The 20,405-nt window shown below is 44.2% G+C and overlaps 1 protein-coding gene across 1 annotated transcript in view; it reads left to right on the top strand.

Annotated features, from left to right (window-relative positions):
• Nucleotides 1-16,684: 16,684 nt before the first annotated feature.
• LOC306939340 (uncharacterized protein) overlaps nucleotides 16,685-20,405 on the top strand; it is a gene marked incomplete at its 3' end in the record, with an annotated part of 41,707 nt that continues 37,986 nt past the window's right edge. The window contains exon 1 of the mRNA XM_079523925.1: nucleotides 16,685-16,935. Within this exon, the coding sequence (XP_079380051.1) occupies nucleotides 16,692-16,935 (244 nt within the window). The 5' untranslated portion in view covers nucleotides 16,685-16,691. The remainder of the gene's footprint in view (nucleotides 16,936-20,405) is intronic.

Here is a 20,405-nt window from a genome sequence, read left to right as displayed (position 1 = left end):
ATGATGCTAAGCTGGTTTAAGCCCTGCCCGCAGGGTAGGTCTCCTAAAAACAGAGGTTTTAAAAGGCCTTGCGATGATTCTAGTAAGTTAGATTCTGTAAACATCCAACCAAGAATCCATACCTCTCCATGGAAAGGAGAAGAGAGAGATCCGGATGGGGGACTGGTAATTACTGTTTATACTGTTTATACTCTGTTATTGCCTGCTATCTCTGTTTAATACAAATTATTAGAACGTATTATGGGAATGTAACAAATGTATATTCTTGTGTTTCTATATCTATTTCAGGTTTAAAATCTATGCCACTATGCCAACGCATAAACCACTAAAACCACTAACACTAACATCTGTCCATTAAGACTACTTATAATTGGTTATGATAGACACTTTTCACTGTCTTTAATAGCTCAATTAATCTGTTACCATACTTATCTAAAACCAGGCAGTCTGTGCAGATAAGCCATCAATAGATGTGTTAACTGAATGTTGTTTGTTGAATCCGATGAATTAATAATAAAGTTATAAAATACACTCTGTAGTCCTAAAGTATGTTGGCGTGAATATTAGCTACGCTCTTCCGAGTTCTCAATCAGGTGTCTTCCATCTTAGTATAGTGTGACAACCACAGAATGCTAGAAAGATGTACAATATATATATATATATATATATATATATATATATATATATATATATATATATATATATATCCTATGCCAATATTGCCCAAATGTGCCCAAAATGTGCTGACCTCACCACATTATGCTGCATTCATCAGATTTGTGATGATGGCTATATGGCCGTTTTAAGGACTGTTTTTTGTGCAAAACTAATAATGCTTGGAATGGATTAAGAAACATGAAAACCCTGCGCAAAAGGAAACTTGGAAAATGGCATTTTTGCATTATATACAGGGGTGCACACAACTTTTTTGGTCTAGTACTCAGAGGAGTACCTGGAGGAGTTACTTGGTCCTCCTAAAATGCGGCGACCCGTCTCGCCGGATGGATAAAAGAGGGATGCATGAATAACTTATAGCAAAACGATATTTATTGGATGAGTGGGGAGTCAATAGATTTTTTTTATAATGGGATGAATCTAGAGTTGCAATACCCTCCGTATTGCAACTCTAGATTCATCCCATTATAAAAAAAAATCTAGCAGATCAGCTAACATGCGACACATCGTACGGCGAAGCATACGTCAGGCTTCCCTTTCGTTTTTAGCCGACAGACAGTCAGACACACATGGATCCTCAGTGCAAAAATAAACAGTGTACACTACCCGACTTTACGATAATAAGGGACAGTATGTCGGGACATGGTGTTGATAAGCTTCATGTTGTGCAGGAGCAGTGCCAGTCCGCAATGCTTTAAACTCTTCCCATTCCACTACGTCGGAACTAAAACCTGTACCCGTAAAAAGTAGGTGGCCGGTGCCTAGGCTGTGAGAGACGGCATCGCACACGAGCAACCATGCTGCTCCAGCACCCGGAAAACAAACACAAGCACAGCGGCGAATGGGAAGAGTGCAAAGCATCCACCAGCATGCCATTTTACACCGGGGACTACAGTAGTTTGCTATTTGAAACGGAGAAGCCGAACCATTTGTGTAAGGTTTTCTCCGTAGTAAACTCCTGTCGTCCTTCTCCTCCCAGCAGCGAGCAGAGCAGCATGGAATCCTCCCTCGTTTGAGTAAGGACCTGCTGTGATTGGCCACAATGGCCAGTGCACTAGTGCAAGATGTGCTGTGATTGGCCAGTAGCCACTTTGAGTGGCAGTTGGTGGGAAATGCTCTCGCCACAGAATGTACTAGTATTCTGGCCATAATAATCATTCTGGGCGGCCCCAGCCCCCAGGTACGCAGAAGCGCTTCCCGGCGCTTGATTGACAGCGCAGAATTAATTTTGACGACGCATGCGCACTGGCGTACCGCTTGTGTGCACCCCTGATTATATAGGATGGGGTCACATATAAACCCCTATAAAAATCACTGCTCAATACCGACAGCCAGTCAGCAAGTGGATTCATTCATGAAAGAATGTATATAGACAATATTTTAGGCCAATAAAAAAAGACTATTCAATTAAATTAAATTCAAAGGAGCTTTATTGGCATGAGAAAACAAACGTTTACATTGCCAAAGCAACTGTTACAAAAATATGTAGTTTATAGTTTTCTTTTAGTTTTTCCCCCACAATAATCCAGTTTGCTTATTCACAAATCCCAGCACAGTATTTGCATGTATGAATTAAATATTTGTTTTTTTACAGGCCATCCATGGCCTGTACTTGGGGAGGGCCGTCCCCTTTGTATTTGTCCTCATGAGTGGAAAAACGGAGGCTATGTACCACAGTGTGCTACGGCACATAAAGCGGAAGGTCCACCACGTCACAGGACAACATTAGGTTATGTTTCTGCCTGCCTGCCTGCCTGCCTGCCTGCCTGCCTGCCTGCCTGCCTGTGTCCGTGTGTGTGTGTGTGTGTGTGTGTGTTAAGGCTGTACCCTAGCCCTTTTTTTAGGACTCGAACTTCGTCAGGAATTTTCGAGCGAACATCCGGACCATTTGTTTCTAATTAATTTAAAAAATAACCTCGTCTGCCAGCGAGCTTGCTGGCAGACGACAGCGTAGTTTGCTCGTTAGCTGTCACTCGTTCATTTGTTCCACCTGTGTACTAGAAGCCCATTGAAGTGGGCACAGGGCAAAAGCAGAACCTCTGTCACCGTGACCGTTTTGCTTAACAATGATCATAGTTCACTTCTTTTTAGCAATAGGCTATGTGATGCTAGAGAGCATATGCTATTATATTATGGATGCTAAGAACGGTTCCCTCTATCAGCGATCATGCTGGTGTGTGTGTGTGTGTGTGTGTGTGTGTGTGTGTGAGTGTGTGAGTGAGACGCGTCAGACATTCCATTCAATGGAACTCTTTTGTTCTCACAGAACAAGGTGAGAAAGGTCAATCACCTCAGCTGCAGCCTGCAGGCCAATCACCAAATGAATGTGCAGTTGTGCACGGGAGACTTTGGAGAGGGACAGAAGACAAGGAGATATTTCTTTTAAAAAATCATAACTTCTGACAGGAATGCACTAGAAACCTCCTTTTTTTTTTACATGCTCATATCACATTCTCGCCGAGATATATTTTCGAGTTAATAAAAAAGAAAAAAATAATATTTTTGTTTAAAAAAACAAAAAACAAAAAAACGAATGGTTCAAGCCCATTAATTAAGATTCGAGTGCCAACCCTAACGAGCGAACATTCGAACCTTGAATGTTTGGGGACAGCCTTAGTGTGTGTTTGCACATTCACTGTCTGCATGTATCATTGCTTTATATTTTTGTGAGAAATAAGAGTAACCCATTTTTCTGTCTGTCTGTGTTTCTATCTATCTTGCATCCCTCCTGTCATGAATCTACCAGATGGATGCCAGAAAGAGTCATCACAGACTTTGAAATCGCAGCCATGAATGCCGTAGGTGCTGAGCTCCCAGGAGTCCGCACAAATGGCTGTTATTTCCACTTCTGCCCCAGCCTGTGGCGCAAAATCCAGGAGCTTGGCCTGTCAGGTATAGTGGCAGCACACATTCATGAGTCATTTGGATTTGGAGTCATTTGGATTAGATTCTAAGATGGTCTGGGAGACCCTGTTGATGTGTTGAATGCATGTTAAATTCTATTTCTATAAAAACCTGGCACCATGCACCAGGCATAGACTTTTACTATCTATGTGTGTTCTTAATGAAAGCCTATATCAACCTTTTAAAGTTGTACAATAACTTTAAAGGCTACCCCCTTAGAGTCTAAATATAATATTTGATAATATTCAGAGGTGAGGTGAGGGGCAGAACAAAATAAATGACAAGAATTGAATCTGAGAGGCTAGAATAGGACTATATAGACCTAATAGCTTATCTATCCTGTTGGAAGAGAGGCTGGGCACGATATTTACTGTATTGTAGGTGTTTATTACATGCAATTTAGTACTTTGATCTCAGTACATTTTCAGGGAGTTAATTTATATGTCTTTACACAACTTTTGCAGGTCCATACAGGCACAACCAGCAGCTTAAAAAGTGGATCAGGAAGGCCATGGCTTTAGGATTCCTGCCACTTGCGGTTGTTCGTCAGAACTTCAGGCTCCTGGCCACGTCCCGACAGACCAGGCGGCTGAGGCGTGTGCACCCAGAAGTGGATGATTTCGTCCAGTATATGGAGCACACATATGTGGGGGAGAATGCCATCTCCCCCCCCCAGCCGTCTGGAATGTACATCGCCGTCGGTCAGACAACCGAACGAACAACCGCATTGAAGGTAACAACTTATATTTATTTACTGTAATAGTTAACATATTGAAAAACATATTATAGATTCTCTTTACAATTTGTAAGGAGACAGGAGGTGTGTGTGGTATAGCCCTGTGAGACCATTCTGATCTCACAAGAACACACGCTATTGCTTGCAGATCAGTCAAGATACTGTAAGTTTGGACAGAATGGGAAAACTAGTGGTTCTGATTTAATACATTCAAATTAAAGAAAAGGTTTTTTCACCAGGCGCGACATGGTGAGGTAGAAACGGGACGAACCGATATTCAGGTCCAATTCCTCATGGGGGCCGAGATCCCTGGTCCAATTCCTCATGGGGGCCCTGCCCCCCCAGACTCTACGTCACTGGACACAGGACCATAGCCCAGTTCAGCCATCCACTCCTGTGTATCGCACTAGATTTGGTAGGGTCCTTAAACCAAATAGAAAGTACCTTGATTAGGATGTAGGCTATGCATACATGGGTTTGTGGTTGAGATGTGATTTTTTTCCCTTATTTTGAATATGTTTGTGTTGCTGCACTGGGACTGCAAGTCTAGTTACAGAGTGTGACTGTGTCATGGTTGTGGACTTTGCTTTGTAATGCCACTTTATGCTTATTTTTGTTTTGGAAGGAAACACACATTTGAAAAATGTTTCTTGTAAATAGGCTAAGTGCTTTCACAGGTTATGTTTTTTTTTTTTAAATGTTCTACCGGTAGGCCTATATGCAGTACTGGAAGAAGTTTTGCTTTGGACTTAAATGGTTGGTTGATGAGCAGAGCTTAAAAAGGGGGATGTAGACAGTTTCAGTCAGTGTTGGGCTGCGGTAGCCCCACGAGACTAATGGAACGTGTATGTGAATTTGTGTATGTGCTTAACTGACTGGTGTCCACACACAGATGTACCCCGTGCCGTAAGCTACAATTTGGTTGTTAATAAACTGGTTGTTCGAACTTAAACTAGTGGTTCTTTATATCACAAGAAGCAAACAGATCATTAATGCTATTAACTGTTATTAATGTTAATAAAAAATACCACTATAATTTAATTTGAATATGCATTTGAAATTAAAAAATTTACTTTTCAGCATTCCAATTGAAAAGCAAATCAGGAAATCAAAAATAGCCGATCTACAAGCTCAAAAAGCATTTTGAGCTTGTGGATCGGCTATTTTTGCTCCGACCTGTATTCAACGATGCAACGTGGCCCTCTGGAGTGAGTGTGGAAATATAGTCTCCATCAAAGTTGCCCCCACCTGAAATAGGTAAGGGTCCACAGCACAGGTAGAAAAATGTAGTGGCCGAATTTGATATTGCAGTGTGGGCCAAACACATGAACGCGCTGGTCCGTTGACTATATTTTACGATAGAGACACACGGGGACTACAAATTTCACGCCCCCAAATGAGACAGCGGCCCCACTTCTGGTCCGTTTCAACTGTGTACTGCAGCTGCCAATGCAATCCCTATGAGAGGCATCATGAAATACCCTAATTTCACTGGTTCATTACTGAGGCTATAGCGATTTTTTTTGTGTTCTAATAAAGTTCCCATATGTTTGATTTGTCCTTTTCAATGTCACATACCTGCCATCTCAATATACATCCTACAATGTACTATAATATACTCCATCAGTTTGTGAAAAGTACTAGCATTGTAATTCTCAAGTCAAAGTGGTCGCACGGTATATACGTCACGGATGCATCCCCTGAGGTTTTCAATACCCAGCTATATTTGTTGTATTTCGTTTCATATGCTATGTATTTGTTGAAAATGATCTAAACAGCATCTTGCAAGACTACTATTAATACTCATCTGGAGAATTCACTAGGTAGTTGAAAATGTCAGGATGTCACTCCTCCATTTAGCTGGGTTATTTTCCCATGCAACTATTCAGCAAAGTTAATTATACAACAAGTTGACAGCGGTAAAACACACGTCGGAGCTCCGTGGTAGGTAGAACATATATAGTGAGCCCGTGACATGTTCAAAATATAGACATGAATAACAAAGTCAGTCAGGATCGGGATGTATATTGAGAATTCCACTCTTCAAAGTCGGCGCTCGTAGCCTCGTAAAGGCAGTGACGTCCCTTAAAAGCGACAGGTTCTCTGTCTGCCGTCTCCCCTCTGCTCCCCAACATTATGGGTAACTCATTCAAGTGGTAAATTAAATGTGAAATACATCCTCTATTGAGAAAACAACAATATATGTTGACAAAGACACTTCATACATTTGGAAACATATTTTTATTCAAATCAATATAGTCTTCAGTTCATTTCATATTATTTTAAAAGTAGGCTAACTACAGTTGAATTTCAACGGACTTCTATGGGCTGGCCTGCAGTATCCGTGCCAACGGACCAGAAGTGGGGACGCTGTCTCATTTGGGGGCGTGACATTTGTAGTCCCCGTGTGTCTCTATACCACACTATCATTGCGCACGTTCACGATGACACGTGAACGCGGTTTCAGTACAATGGCAGCGTTCATGTCTTTGGCCCAATCAATCCCAGAATTCACTCTGTTCCTACCCGGAAGGAGGAGTGAAATCGCCTCATGCGCTTTTGAGCAACTTAATGCAAGTGGATGGGAGGAGAACTCGGGTGACGTCTCTATTCATATACTCTAAGGCCAAAACAGGCACTATCTCCTCTCCCACCGACGTCAGCTGTTCATTTATCTTCAGCCGTACAGACTTCATTTGACACGTTTGGACGTCCTTTATGAGACGTTGATATTTAGCACCACTTTGTTTATTTCACATCACGATGAAAAACAACAATAGAGCTAAAGGCTAACAACCTCAGGTGCTGCTAAAAGCTGACCAACAGCCTAAGGTGTGAACGCGTGCGTATGTCACAACAGTTGCCTCGCGGAGCCGTCTTTTGTCCAGTGTCCACTCTGGGTCTGGAAACGGCACTTTGTTTTTTTTACATTTGACAGCAGTAGAAGGTCTGCTGCTCGGAATTTTACACCTTTCCCGCGGAAAGGTGGAGAGTGGGGTGTGGTAGAGGACTGGACATCTCCCTGAACGCATGCATATGTCACAACAGTTGCCTCGCGGAGCCGTCTTTTGTCCAGTGTCCACTTTATAAAGTCCATGCACTCCAGTAAATAGCATTTATCCATTTAGATAACCTTTTTACGTTATTTAATTACTTATTTTTACACAGAAACATAATGTGTGTCTTATAGCATCATATAGCATCATTTAAATGCTTAATTTGTAGTTTTAATGTGCAAATTAATCTTTTTTTCAATAATCTAGAGGGTACTCTTATTTTGAAGAGATCGTCCACCGGAAGTCTTATATTTATATTTGCCTAGATTTGCCAAAAAAACAGTGCCCAGCAACAACACACACTAAGGCCCTTTCCCAATTCCTTTTTTAACCCTACCCCTCAGCCCTTGGCCCTACCCCTTATCCCTTGCCCCTTCCCCTTGTCCCTTCATAATGAGGGTCAAGGGGTAGGGGGATAAATCATCACCCTAGGAATTGGAACGTCCCTAAATATTGAACGTCCCTTGTAGATATTGATATACAACCTGTTCTCAGAAAATAGCTGATCTGCAAGCTCACTACAGGCCAGTGGTCCCCAAACGTTTTCATGTAAAGGACCCCCAAATTGACACGAATTAGCCCGCAGACCCCCATTTGAAGAGATATGCCAGGCACCCCATATATTTTTACGAATCTAGCAGTGTCACGGACCACCAGTGTGACATGCATTAGTCCATGGACCCCCATTTGATGGCATTTCTGTCTCTGGGATCCCCAATTTATATTGTAAAATCAATGTTAATTAACTCTGAGAGTGTACAAATGGACCCTTATGGGTCCATTTGGTTCCAAACTATCATTTAGCTGGGGACCCCCTGGAAGTCTCTCAAGGACCCCTGGGGGTCCCCATAACCCACTTTGGAAACCACTGCTATAAGCTCGGCTATTTTGGGAGAAGAGATGGAACGTAAATATTTATGGCTGTGGTTATGATGAAATAAATATATTGTAATTTTGTCTCATCTTGGTATCCCACCAGAATGTAATTCAGCTAGATATAGCTCATTCTGACACACTGCTCACTGCTCATATAGCCTACAGGGGTAGAAAAAGGAAAAACAATTTACAGTATAGAAAGAAGGGGCTGTGGTCACTGTGTTCATTGTTTTTAATATCATTAAGAACAGAGTCATTTTCTATCATGGAAGTCGTGGTATGCTAATAATAATCCGAATGATAATGTTTCAAATTCAACAACATTTAGGACAATCGTGATTCATCTCCATCCAATGTACAGGCCGTACAGCAGCTTGCAGTCTGTTCCATAGCTGGTTTGCCTGGGGGGGAAAAAACAACACCATTGCTAATTAGTTATGTAACTTTTGCAACTTGTGGGGATTATCATAACATTGGTCATGATAAAACCATACCAGCTATCACTGCAGCGAGAAGCCAACGTTATGCAGCGGCAGCGTTATGTAGGTACAGTAGGCTATTTCACGGCTTTTAAGAGCTCCTAAACTGCAGAATGTTGACATATCGTGGTCTGGGGATCGGACTGATGCCTGCTAGTTAAAGGGATAGTTCAGATTTTTTGAACTTAAGTTGTATGAAATACTTGCCATTAATATGGTGGTTGCAACTGTATTAATTGATTGCCCCAGTCCCGTGGTGGGAGTTCTGCTCTGGTTTTGGTGAATATTAAGTAGTTCCGGTCATTTTGTGGGGGGCCCTGGGGCCACGCATTAAAAGTAAATTAATCCACAAAACGAACATAATTTGTATTGTTGACCTATTTCTAAAATATTAGCGCGACTTTCGTTCAACTTTGACCCCTCCATCACATGGAACTATTTTTTGGGCGTAGTGATATGGACACAAAAAACATAGTTCTGTGTGATAGAGGGGTAAAAAAAGAACGAAAGTTGCACTAATATTTTAGAAATAGGTCAACAATACAAATGACGTTAGTTTTGTGGATTAATTTACTTTTACTGCGTGGCCCCCAGTGCCACCCACAAAATGACCGGAACTACTTGATATTTCACCAAAACCAGAGCAGAACTCCCACCACGGGACTCTGGCAATCAATTAATACAGTTGCAACCACTATATTAATGGCAAGTATTTCATACAACTTAATCTGAACTATCCCTTTAAGCTAGTAGTTTGCATCCGAGTTGTTCCACCGGGGCACCGGCGGTAAATAAAAAATAATAAAGCGCCGATGCGAAATTAATGGGTAACGTTACCGTAACGTTGTATGAATGCAACGCCGTATGAATGCAACGCCGTAGCATATCGTTAGTTCAACTGAGGTAACGTTAACCTTTGCTAGAGATTGCGATATTTTTGGCGATGCAGATTGTTAACACATTCAAATAATATTGGTTATTATCATATTCTTCCATAATAAAGGACGAAAAAGGCGTCTTACCTCGTCCGCCTTCCGCAATCTGTGATGTCCCTCCGTTTTAAGTCTGGTCGCGAAGTCCCTTGGTTTGAAGGGGATCCTAACCCTACCCCTTGGCCCTACCCCTCGCTCCAAAGAGAATTGAGATAACCCTTGCTCCTCACGTGAACGCGCATCAGCAAGGGGAAGGGCTAAGGGCGATGGAGAAGGGGTGAATTGGGAAAGGGCCTAAATGTCACAGTCTGTCTCTCCCTCAGTCTGTGACTCCACACTGGCCACTCCCATATCCCATTCCAGCACACTCAGTTCCATTTACACACCTGTCTTCAACTACCTCATCAGCCCAGCAGTGAACACTTCTCCAATCAACCTGCTCCCTATAAAACTGGACTCAGTGCAAACACTCATTGTCAGTTCATAACCTGTTGTCCTGCCTGTTCCTGTGTTGACTTTCATGTCATTCTTGATTGCCTGATTTCTACCTGCATCTACCGTGTAAGATTTGCTTATTCTTTATTAAATACTTGGGTTCAACTCTCTGCCTGCATCCTTGACAGTATGAACTGACCATAAATATGAACCCAGCAGAGTTACAACTATTCAAGAGGAAGGTGGGGGAGTTTGAAATTGTTGTGGACCGTCTCGTGGCCTCTCCCCCTAACCTGCGTGCTGAACTTAAGAGGCAGATTTCAACCCAGCAGCAGTGGTTCAAAGAGAAGCCATGGGTTAGCCATTTTGTTCCTCTCTTAAATGTTGTCCGTTGGAGGCTTAACGACTTGACTCCTTGCCGCTGTGTTGTGCCTTCACCTCTGTCTGCTGATCGCCAATGATGAGACATCATAATTTCCATAACAAATGACGCTGTGAACAGGATCAATATCTCGTCTTCACCATAGATGAGTACTTGGAAAAAACCCCGACAATTTTAAAGATGGGGGCAAAGCAGAGCCGAAAGAGACTTCGACAAGAAATGAGCGACGCACAGCAAAGAGAGATGGCACTTCAACACCAACTAGAAAACCAGAAAAAACTAATGGACGACGCAGAGTCACGTGTGACACTCCTGCAACATAAACTTGAAACCGCGGTAATGCAGCTCACAGGCCTACACGCCAACTACACTTTGCAAGCCAACACAACCAACGACCAAGCCAACTACAACGATGAAGACGACCAAGCCAACTACACTTTGCACGCCAAAACAACCAACTACAACGATAAAGCCAGCGCAGCCAACACCATTCCTGTCAACGACGAAGAAGATGATAGCTACTACAACGACCAAAGAAGAGACACACAACTCCACGTGTCCCTACCAAACAACAACTATTATGCCGACCGCAACCACAACAGAGACCAGCCAGAACCAGACTTTCAAATGACCAAACACAGAGGAAAAGAAATAACCAATCAACTGAGCGGCTTCCAGCTAGACCACATCAGCGAGCCTACCCCAAGACCAAGAGAACACCCACCGCCGTGGGAAGCCTGGCGTAACCAACCTGGCAACCCAGGACCATACCACAGCCGACCAGTGAGAGGACAAGTACATACCCGAGCCAGGGTTGAGGCTGTACTCCAGGAAAGGAAGGACAGAAGAAGACGGCAACTAAACCACGCACGCCACATGGGAGAGGACTTGTGCTATTACTGCGGCCAGACAGGTCATATGAAACGTTGGTGTCCACTGAACCATGCTGCTGTACTACGCCGCACAGCAACGACGGGCCAGCAAACCAATATTGGCTACATTTACGAAAGGGTAAATACAATTGAAAATAACTAGATCTTTAGTTTGTAATTTACCCTATGTGATTTAATCTATTTTTGTCTTACTACATGTGCAAGTAGTGAACTACAAAAGTTTTGATAAACTACTAAAAATCTAGTCTAAATTTTAATCTAACTAGAATCCAATCTAAAATTTGTAAAAGTGTAGGCAAGGACAACAATGTTAGAAAATCCTAAAATAGGATGATAAGATATTGGAATCATTTCCACACACATACTGTACTAACGCAACTCCTCATTTCTCCTAAACACCCCGTCCCCAAAATGGCAAGACGGAAAGGGGTCATTGGTACAGCCTATGTGTGGGTTAGTTAAAAGGAATACATTTATAGTTTTGCAAATAAATTAATATGAATCTAAAGTAACTATTCAAAAGTTAGTGTTTCAAGGTGTTAAATCAATAATGTGAAATCGATCATTTAAGATGGCATGGCACAAGGTTAAAAGTCTAATATTAGGTTGTCTCCTGTCAATTAGTCTGGTATTTACTAGGTAGCACTAGGCCTTTGTATGGAAAACAGAGAGAAAGGATTTATTTTCGGGGTGAGATCTGCAAAAAATCGAATCTAGTGAGCTTACGAAAGTTAAATAGTTCCTTTCTCTTCAAGGTTGAACGTCCTTTATCAGTATAGTAATACATGATATAAAGCAGTTTCGGGTTGAACGTCCCTTATCAGAAAGTCACTGGTATAAATATTAAATATTCTTTGGTTGAACGCTAACTTAAGTAATATAATACAGAAAATGTTGAACGAATGGAGATAATATTTAGACAGAGAACACCTCACCTTGTTCACATTAGCAACAGTTTAATTTGAATTAATTCGATATTGGAAAAAACAAATGTCTGATTTACAGCCTTCCTTTCTCTCTCTTTCTCTGTCCAGCTGGCAGAATGGGGGGGGGAGGAAAGGTATTTGTGTGTTTGTGTGTAACTGAGTTAAAAGTAGCAGAGAGCCTAAAATACAGGACTTGGTCATTTTCAGTCTGTTTATTTATTTATTTTCGGGTGTGGAAAACAGCCTGAGAGGTGGACTAACAGTGGCCATAGTTTTGTTTCAATGGAGAATATCCTAATGTTAAAGTTTTACCAGGTTAAAGTTTTAAAGTATTACATTATTTTAATTGTTGAGTGTTTAAATTCTATCCTAATATAATCCATTTCAATTATTTTAATTCTATTTTATTGTTGAAGTGTTTACATTCTATCCTAATAGAATCCATTTTAATTTGAATGTAAATCCTACCTCCTACCTTAATTGTAAGTTTAATCATTTCAGTTAATTTTGTTCTTACCTAACTATTATAGGTACGTGTAGTGTGGAATTACACTTTACCAACAAATAGTATTGGCTAATTTAACTATAGATGTGTTTTTTCTTGATTCTAGATGTGTCCAGTAATTTTTAAATTTCTTAGAAGTATAATTTTTAAATTTCTTAGAAGTGAAGAAAAATATGAATAAATAGCGAAGCCTTCTTTATCTGACCACTGTCATCAAACATGAATCTAACCATACAGTTTTAATCATCAATATTTGTCATTCTAAAAATCACCTGGGCCATGGAAATTGATATGATCACATTTCCAAATGAAAAGCGATGGAATTGTAATGGAATTATTAGAATGCCAAATAGATCGATACATATATATACATTATTGTGTATTGATCTATTCCATTAAGTCCCTTCCTTCACCAATGCTTAGTCTAATTCATGCAGCTGTCAATCTGACAGCTGTCATCTCCAAGTCACTGTCGACAAGGAGGTCTCCAAGCCAGTATACCAAGCATGTGTCTTTCCTGTCTGTCAGTTAAGGTGTCACTAATAGTGTGTTGTCCTCGCAATAGAACAGATTAGAATAAGTTTGTTTCCTGCTCATTACACCTTAACTTCCCCACGCCAAAACAACCACTAACGACAGCTGTCAATAATGACAGCTGTAGTTCCCATGTTCACTTACTAATAGCTCTCATACATGTATTTGTGTAAATATCCCATTTAGAGTAGTCTTCCTGTCAATCTAACAGCTGACTTGACTCCTCCATGCTGTCAGCAAAGGTATACTTATTTGTGTGCGCAGATCCTTATATGAACATTTTGTATAGCATCTCTGTTAAGACAAGAAAGGAGACTGAGACTGTAAGCAAACACCATGAAAGGAGATGAGTGAGACCACCTGTTATTATCTGTCTATTTCCCTGTCGTATATTGAGACGTGCTTGATAATAAAAGGGGTTGTATGTCATTGATGAGGAGAGCTGTGGGAGAGTGCTGTTGGACTGTTCATATTTTCGCAGCCGTGTGAAACTTCCTGTTTATTCTGACCCTGTTCAAGTCAAAGAACAATATATGGGCACCCGCCTAGCTCTGGGAGGTCCCCGTAGTGCCAACAAACGGGGCAGAGTCTCCCTGGATCGCCAAGGCACCAAGCCCACCCGGCCAGCCATGTCCAGTCAGCCATCAGCTCCTACCCAGCGACCACCTGTATCTGCTCCCATGTCTCCTGTGATGCAGTCCCTGCCTCGGCCAGTTTTCCAAGCCTGCCATTCGGTCTGCCATCCCTCAGCCTGCTAGTTTTCAGCCTGCTGACACCCAGCTAGCAGCCCCAGCTACTGCTCTTGCAGCACCGCCTGCAGTTCTACCTGCAGCACCGCCTGCAGTTCTACCTGCAGCACCGCCTGCAGTTCTACCTGCAGTTCTACCTGCAGCACCGCCTGCAGTTCTACCTGCAGCTCCGCCTGCAGCTCCGCCTGCAGCTCCGTCTGCAGCTTTGTCCCCTCCGCCTGCAGCTTCGTCTCCTCCGCCTGCAGTTCTACCTGCAGAACCGCCTGCAGTTCTACCTGCAGCACCGCCTGCAGTTCTACCTGCAGCTCCGCCTGCAGCTCCGTCTGCAGCTTTGTCCCCTCCGCCTGCAGCTTCGTCTCCTCCGCCTGCAGTCCCGCCTGCAGCTTCGTCTCCTCCGCCTGCAGCTTCGTCTCCTCCGCCTGCAGCCCCTGCTCATGCGGCTCCTGCAGCTCCACCCGCTTCAGCCCGGCTCCTGCAGCTCCAGCTCCTGCTGCAGTCCCAGCTCCTGCAGCCCGGCTCCTGCAGCTCCAGCTCCTGCAGCAGCCCGGCTCCTGCAGCTCCAGCTCCTGCTTCCACTGCAGCCCTGGTTCCTGCAGCCCCGCCCCCAGTGCCTGCTCCTGCAGCATCGCTTTCCGAGCCTGCAGCACCTCCGGCATCTCCTCCAGAGCCTGCAGCACCTCCTGCGTCGCCTCCAGAGCCTGCAGCACCTCCTGCGTCGCCTCCAGAGCCTGCAGCACCTCTGGCGTCTCCTCCAGAGCCTGCAGCATTCCTGGCGTCACTTCCTAAATCCCCCGCCTCGTCTCGGCCTCCAGGCCGCCCTCCAGATGACATCTTGCCGACCTCGTCTCAACCTCCAGGTCGTCCCCCTGAAGTTGCCAACTCTGCCTCTGGCCATCGTCCCGGCCGTCCTCGAGAGGTCGCCTGTTCTGCCACGTCCCGGCCTCCAGCCGGCCTCCAGACAACACCCGCTCAGCCCTGGTCCATCATTCAGGCCGCCCACCTGAGACCACCTGCCCAGCCCTGGTGTCCCTCCTCCAGACCCCCTCCACCCACCCTGCTCGTTCCTCGTTTAGGTTGTGGGACGTCTGGAATCCGCCCCTTGAGAGGGGGGGTACTGTCACTGTCTGTCTCTCCCTCAGTCTGTGACTCCACACTGGCCACTCCCATATCCCATTCCAGCACACTCAGTTCCATTTACACACCTGTATTCAACTACCTCATCAGCCCAGCAGTGAACACTTCTCCAATCAACCTGATCCCTATAAAACTGGACTCAGTGCAAACACTCATTGTCAGTTCATAACCTGGTGTCATTGATGTCCTGCTTGTTTCCTGTTTTGACTACATTGTCATTTTGCTGTTGCCTGATTCCTGCCTGCATCTTCAGTGTAAGATATATGCCTGATTCTTTATTAAATACTTTATTATCTACTCTTGTTGTTGTGACTTTGCACTTGGGTTCAACTCACTCTGTCTGCATCCGTGACACTAAATCAGTTTCCGGATCAACGTGTTTCACGTTGACCAGGAAGTAGATCAGTCGTGTAGAGCCTTTAGAACAACCCCTATTCCAGCTCTGCTGGTTGATATGGGGGAGCTGCCTCTAAGGATCCGGAGGGATAAACTGGGGCTCCACTACTGGACAAAATTAAATGGCATGATATACAGCTCTGCAGTAAAGTGCATGCTGGAGGAGTCATGGGAGTTCTCTGGAAACAAAATGAAGTCTAACTTCTTTCACTCTACTAAACAAAAAGCAGCGAACATTGGGCTGGGGCAAAATGGGGTGGTTGGGCATGTTTGGTCCCCGGTCCCGTTCTGGCAGCTCCCTGATCCAGAGGTTGACCTGACTCTCTTTGAGAATAGCAAGAACATGTTGTGTGAACAGGTGGACGGATTTCTATGGGGTTTTGATCAGTACAAACAGATATACACAGACGGCCCTATTTCAGGGAAAACAGGACTAGGGGTTTATGTGCCCGGGGGCCAACTCCAGCAGAGCATCCGTATTTCAGACAACCTGTCAGTGTTCACTGCTGAGCTGAGAGCAATCCAGTGTGCGCTAGAGTGGATTGAACATGCTAGGCCAACAAATAGTATAATTTGCTCTGACTCTGCGGCTGCCCTGCTGGCCCTAAGGGACGGAGACTCCAGTGCCCGCCCAGACCTGGTACTGGAGTGTCTGTGCTGGTTGCTCAAAGTGGAGAGCTCAGGGTGCCAGGTATGCTTTGCATGGGTGCTACAAAAGAACGCCAACAGCTGTTTATTGAACTCTCTGACCTGGGAATTACAAGGTTTTCTCTACAGTCAATTCTGGGAATTGGCACAGAACAGGACAAAACAGAATGTGTAGGTAAAGCAGTGCTGAAATATCTCCACTCTACTGGGCTATACGTGAAAATATGAGCAAGCGTCGGAATGGAAGGTGACTCATTGTAAAAGAGCTATACCCCCGAACTGTGGAGGGCAGCATTGCACTAGTCTGCAAGCCTGCCGGAAATCAAAAGAAGAAGATCGGTCGTGTAGTTCTTCCTGTTGACGCGAGGTTTCTCCTAAACGAAGACTGTCTCACAACAAAGGAGGTCAAATGCCTCATTAAAACAGTTTAAATGTCTCATAAAGGAGGTCAAATGTCTCATAAAGGAGGTACAACGAGTCAAATGTTGTCTGTACGGCTGGAGATAAACGGACACATGACGTCGGTGGGAGAGCAGATATTGTGCGTTTTGGAGAAACACACAAGCGGTGATGTTTGTCGGGTCAAAGTGTTTGTGATGGAGCGCCTCAGCGAGGCCGCACAGTTCATGTGCAGCCTCTTTCAGAGAGAGATGGAGACAATACGCACTGCTGCAGGTGTGTGTGTGTGTGTGTGTGTGTGTGTGTGTGTGTGTTCGTGCGCATGCGTGCGTGCATGGGCGCATACATGTGTTTAAGACATGTTTAACTTAAACATTATCATGTCAAGTTATATCCCTATAGTCCCTTAGAATGTCTCTGATGTTACATACAAGTATTTCACATACAGAGCCATAGATATCATCTATAGCAGCGGTTCCCAAACGTTTTTGGCCATGCACCCCCTGTTACCTCCTGACCTAGCTGACGCACCCCCCCACATGGAAATACAAATTGTATAAGCTATATATATTTCCATGTACATGAACCTGAATATGGCATATGCAGCATAGGCTGTATTCTGCATATAGGCCTACTTGCCGTATATTGGCATATGTTAATATATTTATAATAAAACGATAGCATTTTCATGTTGCGCACTCCCTAGAAGGCACTCGCGCACCAGAAGGGGTGCACGCACCACAGTTTGGGAACCACTGATCTATAGCACCCACCTTACGGTTAGCAATGGCAGAACGCGGCATACATGTGTAATACATAATTCCAAAGACTTGGGAGTCAGATATTGTCCTCTAGTTTCATATCCATGTGAAAGTCCTGGCATAAAACGTGTGTTTAGTCAAATATCTCTAGCCTGGTGGGTCCAGACTCATATAGCAGTGTTAGATATTGATTGCTTGTCAAAGAATCAACTCCGTATTAAAACAGGAAACATTTATTAGTGCTCCAGTAAACAAATGCACTGCACCGGCATGTTGGCATTAATTAATTGGTCGAGCAGCATCCCCTGCTTATGACATCACAGTACATAACACCTTACTAGGAAATAAACTCCAATGCACATCTGTACAATAAGCTAATAAATGGCATGTAGGCTACAGAAAATAAATTGAACATCTTTTTTTGTATCAATTATTTTCTCTTCAATGTCACCCTGTGACAAAACAAAAATCCACCTTGTAAACAATAAATCACCATATGTAAACATCATTCACATGACATCATTCAATCACATGGCAATGCAAAACATATCTGGCACCTCTTTTTTTTAGTACCAGACAGGCCCTTTCACTTAATGACAAAATCTGTCAACCTTTGTGGCAGTTTGGTCTGCCTGTGGGGTCTCTCATACCTAGGCATGGCAGGCTTGGGTGTGGACACCCCTGTGTGGACTCTGTTTCAGGCGTGTTTTGTTTCTCTTCGTCCTCCGTCCATGTTAATTGTGTCTTGCTGGATGACTGTGGAGCCGGATCCTCGGAGTTACTCTTCTTGACGAATGTAGTGTTCCTTGAATAGGTCGCTCCACTTGGTGACTAGACCACCACATTGTTACCATCTTTGCTAATTATCTTGTGTGGTGTCTTGTTGAAAGTTGTTGTAAACTTGTCTGTTTTGTCTTGTTTTAGTAGGACCTGGTCGCCCACCGACACATCTGAGGGTTTTGCCCTGTTTTTGGTGTCCGTGTAGAGCTTCGACTTTCCTTTCCTCTCTGCATCAACGTCCCTGGGGTGCATACTTAGTTTAGACTAGTCATTGATTAGACATGGGTTAAGGTTAAGTTTAGGTGTGCTGCCCCGTGGGAGGTTAGGGTAGTCAGGGACGTTGGGGTGCAGTACTTAGTTTAGACAGTACTTGGTTTAGACTAGTAATTGGTTAGACCAGTCATTAGTCCTACAACTACAAACTACATCTCAAACCCTCACCCTAACCTCCCACGGGGCAGCACACCTAAACCTAACCTTAACCCATGTCTAATTGACCTCCAGGTCTCTTTGTGGTAGTTTTCCTCTGATCTTTCTCTTGAACAGGAGCTCTGCAGGACTTTTCCCTGTTGTGGAATGATCAATGGACCGATAGACGGCCACATACTTGCGTAGCTCATTTTTCCAGTCCAGCCCCTCGGACTGTGCAATCCGAATCCTCTTCATTAGTGAGGCGTTTTGCCTCTCCACCTCACCATTGGCTTGTGCCCACTTCGGTGTGGTTTTCACATGCTCGATTCCGTTCTCCTGGCAGAATGCTTGAAACTGTGCAGACATGTACTGGGGTCCACAATCTGAACGAATGGAGAGAGGAAGACTATGTCTGCTGAAGATATTCTCCAGGCTGTCGATTACCTTTTCCGCAGTGGTAGACTGCATGATCTCGTACTCGTAGTACCGGCTGTAGTAGTCTATTACAACTAAAATCTAATGTCCTGTTGGTAGTGGGCCTAGTAAGTCAGTGGCTACATCCTGCCACGGCCCATCTGGAAGTGATGTGGGTCTCAAAGGTTCAGGCACATCAGGCCTTGACACTATTTGACACCGTGACATGACCTCACATACTTCTCTGCTGCTTTGTCAATACCTGGCCATCAGACTTTACTCCTGAGGTGTTTTGTGCCCACAATCCCCAAGTGTCCCTCGTGAGCCAACTCCAGGGCCCTGTCTCTGAGTGCATGTGGAAGTACAATGCGTGTCCCCCTCAACACCAACTGTCCAATTACACACAGTTCATATGCGATGAGTGCGTACACTTGGCATTTGTCAAAACATCCACTTTGGATCGCACTTCTCAGGTCACTGAGTTCCTCATCTGTGGCAGAGGCCTCCTCTAACTCGGTCAGTGCTCGTGGAGTAGCGTGCGTGGCAGTCTCCCAGCAGTCGCGACAGTGGATCTGCAATGTTATCCTTTCCAGGTATGTGAATCACTCTGAATTCATATGGCTGGAGCCACAGCACCCACCACTCAATACGGGCACACGGCTTAGAGGTCGGGTTGTAGATGGCCTCCAGAGCCTTGTGGTCCGTCACTAGGTCAAACCTTTTTCCATATATGTATGGGTGCAGCCTCTCGCACGCCCACACTAAGGCGAGAGCCTCCCGTTCAGTGTGTGAGTATCTCCGCTCACAGTCATTCAGGCTCTGGCTGACATAACATATGGGCACCATTTCCTGCTGGTGCTGCTGTACTAGGACTGCTCCTATTCCTACTGGTCCTGCATCCGCTATGGCTCTAGTAGGGTCATCTTTGTCAGAATATGCCAAAGTCCCGGCCTCAGCCAACTTTTCCTTCAGCACTCGAAAGGCCTGTTTTTGTTCTGGCCCAATAATGAAAGCTGTGTCTTTCTTAGTCAGCCTTCGCAGTGGCTCTGATATGCTGGCAAACTGTGGTATGAAACGGCTACTATACCCAGCTAGACCCAGAAAACTGCGGGTCTCGGAGGCGTTCTCAGGCTCTCTTGCCTCTGCTATTGCTCTCACTCTTTCAGTGGTTGGGCCTATGCCCTTCTGTGAAAGTAACATGCCCATGAAAATTAGCTTGTCCATATTTAACTGACACTTCTTGTTTAGAGTCAGTCCACAGTCCTCCAATCTCTTCAGTACTGCATGGAGCCGTTTATCATGAGTCTCTTGGTCCGGGGCATGAACAATAATGTCATCTGATATATTTTCTACCCCCTCAATGCCAGCTGTAGCTGTCAC

Source organism: Electrona antarctica, assembly GCF_951216825.1.
Source record: "Electrona antarctica genome assembly, chromosome: 16".
NCBI classification, from domain to species: domain Eukaryota; kingdom Metazoa; phylum Chordata; class Actinopteri; order Myctophiformes; family Myctophidae; genus Electrona; species Electrona antarctica.
The sequence above is the reverse complement of the archived record's forward strand: the minus strand, read 5'-3'. Positions and strand labels throughout refer to the sequence as shown.